At 32.7% G+C, this 13,504-nt stretch overlaps 1 protein-coding gene across 1 annotated transcript in view; it reads left to right on the plus strand.

Moving 5' to 3' along the window:
• Nucleotides 1-13,504, plus strand: part of ENPP1 (ectonucleotide pyrophosphatase/phosphodiesterase 1) — a 110,762-nt gene that overhangs the window by 48,753 nt on the left and 48,505 nt on the right. The window contains exons 4-7 of the mRNA XM_001380368.4: nt 876-1,001; nt 1,937-1,997; nt 5,689-5,786; nt 8,374-8,453. Coding sequence (XP_001380405.1) covers nt 876-1,001; nt 1,937-1,997; nt 5,689-5,786; nt 8,374-8,453 — 365 coding nt within the window. The remainder of the gene's footprint in view (nt 1-875; nt 1,002-1,936; nt 1,998-5,688; nt 5,787-8,373; nt 8,454-13,504) is intronic.

A 13,504-nucleotide genomic window follows, 5' to 3' on the forward strand; every position in this document is an offset into this window, starting at 1 on the left:
ATTAGACCAGGAGAGGAAAACTTGAGTTTGAATATAACACAGACACAAGGTGTGTCATCCTGGACAAGTCTCTTACCTTCAGTTTGCCTCAATCTGTAAAAAGGACTTAATAGCACCTACCTCTTAGGGTTATTTTGAGGATTATATGAGATATTTGTAAAGGGTTTTACAAATCTCAAAACACTATTTTAATATGATATTGATAATGTTGAAGATGAAGCATCTCTCCATTCACAACTGGGTCACCTAGAATTGTGATTTTTCTAAGCTTGTGATGTCCCCTGATTTGTAGCCAGATAGTATCACTGGGAAAATGTAGTCTACATGAATCATGAAATTTCACAAAACAGTGAAGAGAAAGCAAAAAAAAAAATAAAGAAAAATATGCAAATGGTCTTTTATGAACACATGGGTTCTCAAATAAATAAGGTGATGATGAAAATTCAGGGTTCTAGGACTAGGTAAAGGGGAATGCAATAATTCTACATCTTTGTGGCAGGAAGCCAGAGGGGAACTGATTCCGTGATTTTCCAGTATATTAGGAACTTGTGAGTAAAGATGTGGAGGATGTCTCAGTTTTTAAAATGTGAACTTGGGGAGCTATTATTTTGAACTAGCCATAGTTGTATTTTCTCAGTGTATTATTTTGAATACTCCTTGTTAACTAAGCTCAAAGTTTTATATGATTGTGTGGAGGTAAGAACAGAGTTTACACTAAATCTTTGTCTTAAACTACTTAGACTTGAGAAATCAATATTTGGCCTCCTAAGGGCTTTATGCTTGATAGCATAAAGCTATCAATGATAGCATGGTGATAGCATGGGATCTAAATCTGAAAACTCATTTTATTTGCCTTTTTTTTCCTTTTGGTTCAGAGCATATATGGACTTGCAGCAAATTCAGGTGTGGTGAGAAAAGATTGCCAAAAAGTCACTGCTCCTGTACAGATGACTGCAAAACCAAGGGTGACTGTTGTATTAACTATGACTCTGTTTGCCAAGGTAAAAGTTGTCTTCATTTATTTATTTAAAAAGAGATTTTATTTTCCCAATTATAAATAATAACAATTTTCTGCATGCATTTTCTGAAGTTGAAAGATTTAAACTGTCTCCCTGCTTCCTTACCTTCCTCTCCTCAGAAATGGTAAGCAATTTAATCTGGGTTATACATGTATTATCATGCAAAACATATTTCCACTTTGTTCATTGTTATAAAGAAAATGCTCATGTAAACCACCCCCCCAATAAAAACTCAAATAAACTAAGGTAAAAAATTATATGCTTTGATCTGCATTTTAACTCTAACAGTTCTTTCTCTAGAGATGAGAAAGCATTCTTTGTATTATGTCAGAGAAAAAGATCAGGATTTTGATTTTGATTCTGTAGTAGAATAAACACTTCAAAGGATGTTTCTTGAATTTTGGTCCATGTCTCATTTTTAGACCATTGGAGGAAGGTGGGGAAAGCTCTGTGTCAATCATGTTTCGGGTATGATGGGAAAAGGGAAGAATGATACCTAAATCATAAGTATATATAATGGCATAAAGGAAAGGTTCCTAGAAAAGGATTTAAGTGACTTTAACTTGAATTGTATCTCTGCTACTTATGATTGATTCTGCAATCCTGATCAAGTTGTATAACTACTCTCAGCCTTTGTTGCCTAATTTATAAAAAAAGGTTAAAGGGACAGAGTGTAGTTTCATAAAAAAGGGCTGGATATGGATGCAGAGGATCTAATCCAATCTCTGTCACTTTCTTGGGGTGACCTTAGGCAAGTCAAATACATTTTCAGATCTCAGTTTCTTCATCCTTAAGAGGAACTTAGTCCCTTCCCACTCAAAAACTACTTCTATATCTGCCAATAAAATGTTGAAACTGATCCATTATGGAGTTGCTATGAGAATTAATTTTTATTTCTTTAAAAATATTTTTTTAAGGTGAGGAAAGTTGGGTGGAAGAAGAATGTGAAAACATTATTGAGCCTCAGTGTCCAACAGGGTAAGATAAATGGATGAATGACAATCTCAGTTTTTTCCTCTGTAAAAAAATCTCTTCTCCACATTTAAAAGAAATCTTCCATTCTCTCCTACCCCATCCCAAATGGCATACAGAGGGATGATCAATAACTATCCCAAAATCTTCTATGATGGTAGAAAGCCACAAATCATAGAATACCATATGGAAAATTAAAGTTGAGGCTAACCCAAAGGACAAAGGAGAAGTATGTGGTAGGAACAAGTAGGCTACAACAAAACATTAGGCCAAAAAGGATTAATCACTAAAGAGATATAGAAAAGATGTACTAGTCCTTTTGTGAGGAGGAACATCTGATACACTATCCACATATTCTACTGGTGTCTTTGTAATATTGAGATCACTAAAAATGCCTCTGCAATAGGTTGGATGAGCTTCCAGTGGAGCTTATTTGGGAGTATTGACAGGAGTCCTCACAAGTGATTAATTATGACTAAATTGTGATCCCGGTATTTGAGAGTCCTCAGAATGAGTAGCTGATAGATCCATTTGTGTCTAAATCTGTTATTTATGTGAATTCCTATATTATTTCTGAAAGTAATAGAAATATGAGTGATAACAACATATGATTATCTCACAATTAAAATTATAAGAAATCTTATAAAATGTGTTTAATAATAGCTGATTTAAATAATTTGTTTTCATCTCTAATAAATTTTTATTTTGTATAGGGACAAAGGTAAATATATATATGTGTGTATATATATATATATATATGTTTTAAAGAGTATCCCCATTTTTGGTATAGTTCTGACTATACTTAATACTTGGTTGAAACCTGAGTCATAAAAATCCAACAGTTTTCCTATCTATATTTTTAAGCAAAGAAAATCTTCAAGACTAATAAGGAAAATTTTTTGGCTATTTCTCATTTTCTTCAAACACTGATAATATGTTCAATGGGGAATTGACACCATTTTGGGCTCAGTATTAGCTTCCCTTTAATTTTTAATTTTTAAAATAAATTTTTTTTCCAGATTACATGTCAAAACTATTTCTTAATATTTGTTTTCTGATATTTTGTAATGCATGTTCTCTTTCTCTCTCTCTCTTTCTCATTCTCTGTCTCTCTCTGTCTCTCTCTTTTTGTTTTTTTTTCTCTCTCTCTTTCTGCCTTCCCCAAGAAGGCAGGTAATTTGATATAGGTTGTACACATAATAAATATTTTTTGTTCCTCATATTATGAAAGAAGACACATATTGCATACAGTAGACAAAAAAGTCATGGGGGAAATAAAAAAAATTGTTACAGTTTTTAATGGTGATTAAATAATACTCTATAGTTCTTTCTATGAAGATTCTTTTCTAGAATATAGCTGCTCATACTTGAATCAGTTTTCCCTGGAGATAATAATCCAACGATTCAGAGAGATAAAATAGGAGAGAAGATTACAACTGGAAGGCATCCTAGAAATCATTTATTAATAATATCTTTTCATTCTGTAGAAGATCAAGGAAGTTGAGAATGGTGAAGTGGTTAGTCAGAGGTCTCATGGTCAAAGCTGTGATGGACCCAAATCCAGTTTTTCTGACTCTATTATGTGTTTTTCAAGTGAAACTAATTTTGCTTTATTAAATATTATGCTTTCTATTGAAGACTATTAGATATTATATACAGGATACAAACACATTTTATATACATATATGTAATACACACAGAGAGCTAGCTTGGCAGTCAGAAAGACTTAGATTCAAATCCCAAGTTTGACACATACTGACTGTACATATTTAACTTTAATGGCCCCTAGACAGCTCTTTAAGTTGCAGCAATGTTGCCAGTCAGATACATGGAGTTTTCTTCCCTGGACCACCCTATATCAATGAAACCCTAGACACTTTGCAGTCTGTCCCCTTCTCTTTACTCACACTATCCCAACTGTAGTTCAGGTCCTCATCACCTCTCACTTGATCTTTTTAGTAGCCTCCTGATTGAGCTCCCTAACTTGTCTCTCTTCGCTTCAGTCTATACCCTTACACAACAGCTAAAGTAATTTTTTCTCAAACATAAACCTTACCAAGTCACTTCCCTATTAAGCAATAGAGTGTGGCTCCTGAAACTTATGGCATCAAATACAAATTCCCTTATTTGAATGAAAAATCCTTCATAGTTTGGTTCTACCTTCCCTTTCCAGGCTTATATACTGTATACATTACTCTCCTCATGCTTTATGGTAAAGCCAAACTGGTCTTCTTGCTGATCTTCACACATGATATTTTATCTTCAGTTTTTGTGTCTTTGCACAGGCTGATCCCACTCTTCCCTCCCCATGCCTGGAACACACTTATTCCTTAATCTCTCTGAAAATATTGGAAACACCTTATAAAGGTTACAGAAGGAAGTCCGAATTTGTTCTTTTTTTTTTTTGTAAAGTGTTTACAGTACCTTGATGCAAATTTTAGGTTAAGTATTTTATCACAGGCTATAATAGTTTCTAAACTTTTTCTGTGTTGTCTGTTGGTCTTTGAGTGTTGGCTCCAGCTTCTGCAAAACTCACCTCCCCCTAATTCCCATTAAATTTCTTATTCCAACCCATAATATATTGAAAACAGATGAAGAAAGTTGCAATGTGGAAAGAATACTTGTATTTTACAATTAAAATGAGAACCTCTCTGAAAAGTGATTCATAACATTAATCTTGTTTTCATCTATATCTCTTATTTTACATCTATGAATCTGATTTATTTCAAAGCTTTATTCAAATGCTCCCATTTCCATTAAAACCTTTCCTCATCCTTTCCCCAATTAAAAATAAAAATTTCCTTCTATTTACTTGCTCTGTATTTTATGTATACTTATGTATGATTTCTCTCCTAATCTCTGCCCAACAGTGCACCCAGATAGAATGAAGCTCCTTTATGACTGGGATTATTTCATTTTTGTCTCTGTATCCTCAGTGCCTGACCTACAGTGGGTATTTAATAAATGCTTATTGATTGATAAAACACTATACAAACATTTAATTACAACTATTAGGAAATATCTATATGTAATGAAAACTAGGTCTACATAATCATTTATACTGTATATTCACAATACCTTTCTATATAGGTAAATATTATAAATATAATTTCAAACCGAAAACTTCCTCCACCAAAGCAGATGAGTAACTGTCCTGCAATTTATAGTCTTAGTGAGTTGTTTAGGAGCACTGAGAGGTTTAGTAACTTGATTAAAGTAACACAGCAGGTGTATGTGAGAGATGGAGCTTGAACCCAGATTTTCCTTACTCCCAGGTGGATTATTTTCTATCTACTATACCATGCTATTAAAACCATTATAAAATTTTTAGATGCAATTTAATAAGCAGTATGTTTTTAGATATAATATATGATTTATTATACACACATGCACACACATATACATAAATAAAATCAGTCAAATTCCAAATCTTCTAGAATTTTTGTCAATGTCTTTTCCCAACTCCTCCATAAATGAGGCTTACCATATTGAATACCTTCTTTTCTCTTTGTTATATAAAAATGATGGTGTTTACATACATCTTCATATAGAATTGTTTTGGACAAGATTTATGTCTGTTTGGTTTCTTTGTACCCCCGTCTTAGTGGAAAATCCTTCATTATGGCAGAATACCAAAAGGAAGGAGAAAGTTCATCAAACTGCCCTTTCCTAAAAACAGCTTTTTCTTATGTCCTAGGTTTGAAATCCCACCTACTATTTTGTTTTCATTGGATGGTTTCAGGGCCGAGTATTTGCACACTTGGGGTGGACTTCTTCCTGTTATTAGGAAACTACGTGAGTAACTTTCTGTTAAACATGGTAATGTGATCTTTCAATGAAATACTTGATGATGGCAAACATGCTTGGAAAAGTACCAGTAGGAGGCTGAATTTTTTTCTTTTTCCTAATCATCCATGACTGTAAGAAGCCAGAGCAGCTGGAAAATGGTTAATTAAACAGTTCTTAACATTGAAATGGCTGTAACACCTTGCTTTACTTAAAGCTATAATAGTAACAATTATCTTAGCATTGTGGGGCTCAGTCATTTCATTTGTATTTGTTCTTTCCCAGAAGATTGGCTTTTGTAGGTTGAAATTTAGACTTTAAGGAAGAGATTGAATTTTTCTTAGAATACAGGTTTATCTGCAGAATCCTTGTTTTTATATATAATGTAGAAGCATGGTACACTTGGTACACTAATTGCTTCTAATAGATCCTCCCAATTTATTCATCTCCATCAACAGCCTCTATTAAATCATCATTGTACTCAAAACATTGCATGCATTAAGGATGCAATAGTTCATGCCAAAGATTTAAATCATATTAACAAACAACTTTATGAGTATACACTTTTCTCTTAAAGCCTCATTGTCTTTAAAATAGTGAAGGAGGATGGGATATAATTGGGTGTTTAAAACCCAAGCATTGTCCTAATTGTCATCAAACCAGCCTTTTATACTTACTTTCAGGCAAGGGTGAATTAGGTAAAAATAAACATTCAATTTTCTTTTCTTTTTTTGTATCAGTTCCAAGGAAGAAGAGCATTACTGACTAGGCAATTGGGATTAAATGATTTGCCCAAAGTCATAAAGCTAGGATGTTGTGAAGCTAATTAGTAATATGAATTTGGTTAAAGCTCAACTTCTCTCAAGCTTTGACTTTATGCCCATTTGTGAAACTTAGATTCTGAAATCTTGATTGGCACATAAACTATTTTCAAAGTTGTTCTGGATTGCCAAAATAATAATTACTGGGTGGTATATGTGTTTATGAATGAGATCTTTATTTAATATATTTAAATTCCTCTATGATATTTATTTAGAGGAAATTTAGAGGAAAATATTAGAGGAAATATTTAGAGGAAAATTTGATTTTTCTTAGATTCTTCTTTTGAGATTTCTAAAATGATGTTTCCTTCATAGGATAAAAATTTAATTCAATTTGTTGATTACATTGTTTTTGCTAATTGGTAAGGCTATTTTGTTCACTCTTCCATATCAGTCTCATGGAAAGAAAAATCTATATGTAAATAATCATTACCAAATGATAAATATCGTCTATTAAGCATTTCATTTTCAAAGGTCCTTGAAGGTCCCCTGCTTATCATCTAAAAACACATATTTTGAGACTGGATGTCCGAAGTTTATTTGTGTGTAAGGGAAAGGAATTTTATCTGAGTTAAGATAAAACCACAATCCTGAGTTCCTTATTGGGCTACCAATATCAGATAAGAGGAATGATTAATGACCTTGAGGTAGTTTGTTATGTGTTACAAATCTTAAGAAAATCAATCTATAGGTTAGCCAGGCAAAAAATATGAGGGAAAAATGAAGTTGGTTACTTCCTTTGTTCTTCTCTAGGAGCTGCCTTTATAGTCATTGGGACTTCTAAGTCCTAATCTTAATAATGCTGAGACTAGTCTGAGGCTATTTCTCACCACTGGTGATATTTTAGAGGATATTACATCTCTACTGGCATACAATTGACAGAAAGTTGCAGAAAATGCAAGATTTTATGGGACTTAATTGACACTTTAAAGACACTGAGGAACAGAAAGATTAAATAACTTTCCCAAGGTCATATGGATAGCAAAATGTAAGAGCTGGGATTCAAATACAGATCCTTTGACTTCAAACTGAGCTCTTAACACATATCATACTGGTTCTCTGCAACATGTTTACTAAGTAAAATAAACAATATCAACCTATAATTATTTTTAAAGGTGCTCAGAGTATCTTTTCATTTGAAGAGTTTTATTGCTTATAAAGCTATATAACATTTTATATTTAAAAATGAATTTGGTATGGATTTTTTGTTCCATGTTTAGTTTTCCTGATTAATGTGGAATTGATTACTCACACTTTCATTATTTTCACTTTAAAGATCAAGGAGTTTTTCTATGTAGGCTCTATTGCATGAATTTAATTTACAAGCTCTCTATACATTGGTAGACATCCATCAGGAGTTGTTAAAGAAAAAAAAAGAAATTATCACTTGTTCAACCTTGTGGTATTGTCTTTGCAAACTTGGGTTGATCCTTTTACATTTTGTGCATTTTGTCTTTGAATATACTAGAATCTTTTCTAGTTTGATTGAAACTGCCTGAACTTGTGTTTCACTATACTGCTTCAAAAAGTCCTAGTTTACTTCCAGGATTTGATGAAACATTGTAGAACTTTAATGTCAGTTGTTGTCTACATATTAAAATTAGTTTCTACAATAGAGTGTTTTATACAATTTTACTTTACATCTTTTAAAAACCCAAGTCCAATTTTCATTATTTCTTTTTTAATTGTTGATATTAATATTTCATCTCTTTGTAAAACAAGGTAACCTGGTTCTAAAATTATTTAACAATTAATAAATTTTTTTTTTGTATTAGAAAATTGTGGAACACACACAACAAATTTGAGACCAGTATATCCCACAAAAACCTTTCCCAATCACTACAGTCTTGTCACGGTAAGTTATCTATATATTTTCTTTTCTGCTTTCATATGGATACAATGTAATATATTTCTTTAATATCTTTTTCAGATCAGTTATCATATGCTTTAAAATGGTTTTTCCTAATCTTTTGACATTGTTTTAGTATTTCTAATTGTCTTAGAGTTATTAGCTTCTATTTAGTGCATTCTAATTTTCATGGAATCTGTTGCTTGATTGAGGCTTTTCACCTCTTGTGACAGACTATTAATTCATTTTCAAATTCTTTTTTCAATAGTTCTGATTTCTTCCCCATTTCTACCCCCAAACATAATTATATTTTTTTCTGAGTCTTAACTGTAGTGCTGAATTTTTATTTATAAAATAATTTCTCTTAAAAAATCTTGCTTTAATTCTTCTAGGAATATTAGTTGAATTTGTGCTCAAGCTATTCCTTTTTTTTCCCCTGGTACATAATATTTTATTTTATTTGGTCATTTTAGAACATTATTCCTTGGTTATACCAATCATATTATGTCCCTCACTCCCCAAATCCCACCTTTCCCGTAGCCCACGTGCAATTCCACTGGGTATTACATGTGTCCTTGATCAGAACCTATTTCCATATTGTTGATGTTTGCATTAGGATGTACAATGGAGAAGTCCATTACATTTGATTGTACCATGGTGTGTCAATTTCTGTGTACAATGTTCTCCTGGTTCTCCTCCTTTCACTGCATCAATTCCTGGAGGTCATTCCAGTTCACATGGAATTCCTCCACTTTATTATTCCTTTTAGCACTATAGTATTCCATCACCAACATATACCACAATTTGTTCAACCATTCCCCAATTGAAGGGCATCTCCTCATTTTCCAATTTTTTGCCACCACAAAGAGAGCAGCTATCAATATTCTTGTACAAGTCTTTTTCCTTATTATCTCTTTGGGTTACAAACCCAGCAGTACTATGTCTGGGTCAAAGGGCAGACAGTCTTTTAGAGCCCTTTGGCATAGTTCCAAATTGTCTTCCAGAATGGTTGGATCAATTCACAACTTCACCAGCAATGCATGGATGTCCTAACTTTACCACATCCCCTCCAGCATTCATGACTTTCCTTTGCTGTCATGTTAGCCAATCTGCTAGCTGTGAGGTGGTACCTCAGAGTTGTTTTGACTTGCATCTCTCTGATTATAAGAGATTTAGAATGCTTTTTCATGTGATTATTAATAGTTTTGATTTCTTTAACTGAAAATTGCCTATTCATGTCCCTTGCCCTTTTATCCATTGGAGAATGACTTGATTTTTTGTACAATTGCTTCAGCTCTTTATAAATTTGAGTAATTAGACCTTTGTCAGAGATTTTTGTTATGAAGATTGTTTCCCAATTTGTTACTTCCCTTCTAATTTTGGTTGTATTGGTTTTGTTTGTACAAAACCTTTTTGATTTGATGTAATCAAAATTATTTATTTTACATTTTGTGATTTTTTTTTCTAACTCTTGCTTGGTTTTAGAATCCTTTCTTTCCCAAAGATCTGACATGTATACTATTCTGTGTTCACCTAATTTACTTATAGTTTCCTTCTTTATGTTCAAGCCATTCACACATTCTGAGTTTATCTTGGTGTAGGGTGTGAGATGTTGATCCATACCTAATCTCTCCCACACTGTCTTCTAATTTTCCCAGCAATTTTTATCAAATAGTGGATTTTGGTCCCCAAAGCTGGGATCTTTTGGCTTGTCATAGATTGTCTTGCTGAGGTCACTTATCCCAAGTCTATTCCACTGATCCTCCTTTCTGTCTCTTAACCAGTACCATATTGTTTTGATGACCATTGTTTTATAGTATAGTTTAATATCTGGTACTGTGAGGCCACCTTCCTTCACATTTTTTTTCATTATTTCCCTTGATATCCTTGATCTTTTGTTCTTCCAAATGAACTTTGTTATGGTTTTTTCTAATTCAGTAAAAAAGCATTTTGGTACTTTGATGGGTATGGCACTAAATAAGTAAATAAGTTTGGGTAGGATGGTCATTTTTATTATGTTAGCTCATCCTACCCATGAGCAGTTAATGTTTTTCCAATTGTTTAGATATAGCTTTGTGTGGAAAGTGTTTTGTAGTTGTGTTCATATAGTTCCTGTCTTTGCCTATGCAGATAGATTCCTAAGTATTTTTTATTGTCTCGGGTGACTTTAAATGGAATTTCTCTTTCTAATTCTTGCTGCTGAGTTGTGTTGGAGATATATAGAAATGCTGATGACTTACGTGGGTTTATTTTGTATCCTGTAACTTTGCTAAAGTTGTTGATTGTTTCAACTAGCCTTTTGGTGGATTCTCTAGGATCCTTTAAGTAGACTATCATATCATCTGCAAAGAGTGATAGCTTGGTCTCCTAATTGCCAATTTTAATACCTTCACTTTCTTTTTCTTCTCTAAATGCTACTGCTAGTGTTTCTAGTACAATGTTAAATAAGTAGAAGTGACAATGGGCATCCTTGTTTCACTCTTGATCTTATTGGGAATGCATCTAGTTTATCTCCATTGCAGATGATGCTTGCTGATGGATTTAGATATATACTGTTTATTATTTTTAAGAAAGGCACTTCTATTCCTATGCTTTCTAGTGTTTTCAATAGGAATGAGTGTTGTATTTTGTCAAAGGCTTTTTCTGCGTCTATTGAGATAATCGTGATTTTTGTTGGTTTGCTTGTTGATATGGTCAATTATGTGGATGGTTTTCCTAATATTTAACCATCCTTGCATTCCTGGTATAAATCCTACCTGATCATAATGATTAACCCTCGTGATGACTTGCTGGAGTCTTTTTGCTAGTATTCTATTTAAGATTTTTACATCCATGTTCATTAAGGCAGATAGTTTTCTTTCTATGTTTTTGACCTGCCTGGCTTTGGAATCAGTACCATATTTGTGTCATAAAAGGAATTTGGTAGAATTCCCTTTTTACTTATTATGTCAAATAGTTTGTTTAATATTGGGATTAGTTGTTCTTTGAATGTTTGATAGAATTCACTTGTGAATTCATTAGGTCCTGGTGATTTTTTCTTAGGAAGTTCTTTGATGACTTGTTCAATTTTTTTTTCTGATATGAGATTATTTAAGAATTCTATTTCTTTTTCTGTTAATCTAGGCAATTTATATTTTTTGCAAATATTCATCCATATACCATAGATTACCATATTTGTTGCCATATAATTGGGCAAAATAGTTTTTAATGATTGCCTTAATTTCCTCTTCATTGGAGGTGAGGTCTCCCTTTTAATCTATGATACTGTTAATTTGGCTTTCTTCTTTCCTTTTTTTTAAAATTAGATTGACCAGTACTTTGTTTATTTTGTTTGTTTTTTCAAAATACCAGCTTCTAGTCTTATTTATTATTATTCAATAGTTCTTTCACTTTGATTTTGTTAATTTCTCCTTTGATTTTTAGGATCTTTAATTTAGTTTTTATCTGGGGATTTTTGATTTGTTTGCTTTCAAGTTTTTTGATTTGCATGTCCAATTCATTGACCTCTGCCCTCCCCATTTTGTTAATATATGAACTCAAGGATATAAATTTCCCCCTGAGTACTTCTTTGGCTGCATCCTATAGATTTTGAAAGGATGTCTCATCATTGTAATTTTCTTCAATGAAATTATTAATTGTTTCTATGATTTGTTCTCTAACTGATTTTGGAGAATCATATTATTTAATTTCCAATTAATTTTTGATTTGCCTCTCCATATACCCTTACTAATTATTATTTTAATTGCATTATAATCATAAAAGGTTGCATTTATTATTTCTGCTTTTCTGCATTTTTTTGCTATGTTTTCATGCCCTAGTACATGGTCAATCTTTGTGAATGTACCATGTGCTGCTGAAAAGAAGTTGTATTCCTTTTGGTTCCTATTTATTTTTCTCCATATATATATTAATGCCAATTTTTCTAAGATCTCATTCACATCTCTTAACTCTTTCATACTTATTTTTTTATTTGATTTATCTAAATTTGATAGTGGTAAGTTCAGGTCTCCCACTAGTTTAGTTTTGCTATCTATTTCCTCCTACTACTTTACTAGTTGCTTCTTTAGAAATTTGGATGCTGAACCATTTGGTGCATACATGTTAATTACTTATATTTCCTCATTGTCTATACTGCCTTTTATCAGGATGTAGTTACCTCCCCTATCCCTTTTAATCATATCTATTTTTACTTTGGATTTGTCAGATATCATGATTGCAACTCCTGCCTTCTTTCTATCAGTTGAGGCCCAATAGGTTTTGCTCCAACCTTTAATTATAACCTTCTGAGAATCTACCCACCTCAAGTGTGTTTCTTGCAGACAACATATGGTTGGATTTAAATTTCTAATCCACTTTCCTATTTGTTTTCATTTTATGGGTGAGTTCATCCCATTCACGTTCAAAGTTGTGATTACCACTTGTGTATTCCCTAGCATTTTGATATCCTCTCCTAGTTCTGTACTTTCTTCTTTTGCTATATCCTTTTAAACCAATGGTTTCCTTTTAATAAGTCCCCCTAATCCCTGCCATTAATAAGCTTCCTTTTCTGCCTCTTCCTTTTTATTTCCTTCTTATTTTTTCAGAGTCTATTAAGTTCCCTCCCCTTTCTCTTTCCTTCCCTTTTTGTACTCCCTGCCCCTCTACACCCCTTAGTTTTCCCTTCTTACTTTCCCTGTAGGGTAAGATAGAATTCAATACCTCAATGGATCTAGATGCTCTTCCCTCTCAGAATTGATTTCACTGAGAGTAAGGTTTCAGTATTACCTATTAACACTGTCTTCCTCTCCTTCTTATAAGAGTACTATCCCCCTCCCCTTCTCATGTGTATCTTTGTGTGATAAAGATTATCCTATTTATTTTATTTCTTGGTGCCATCTTTGCTTCCCTCCTCCCTTTTTCTTTTTTTAATATCATCTTATTGTACTTATTACCCCAATCTCTTCCTTTGAATGATTCCTCTAATTACTATAATAGTGAATATCATTTTTGAGAATTACAAATAAAAATCTCCCCATGTACTAATACAAATAATTTGATCTTATTGAAGCCCTTAAAGA

Source organism: Monodelphis domestica, chromosome 2 (assembly GCF_027887165.1).
Source record: "Monodelphis domestica isolate mMonDom1 chromosome 2, mMonDom1.pri, whole genome shotgun sequence".
Classification (NCBI taxonomy): Eukaryota; Metazoa; Chordata; class Mammalia; order Didelphimorphia; family Didelphidae; genus Monodelphis; species Monodelphis domestica.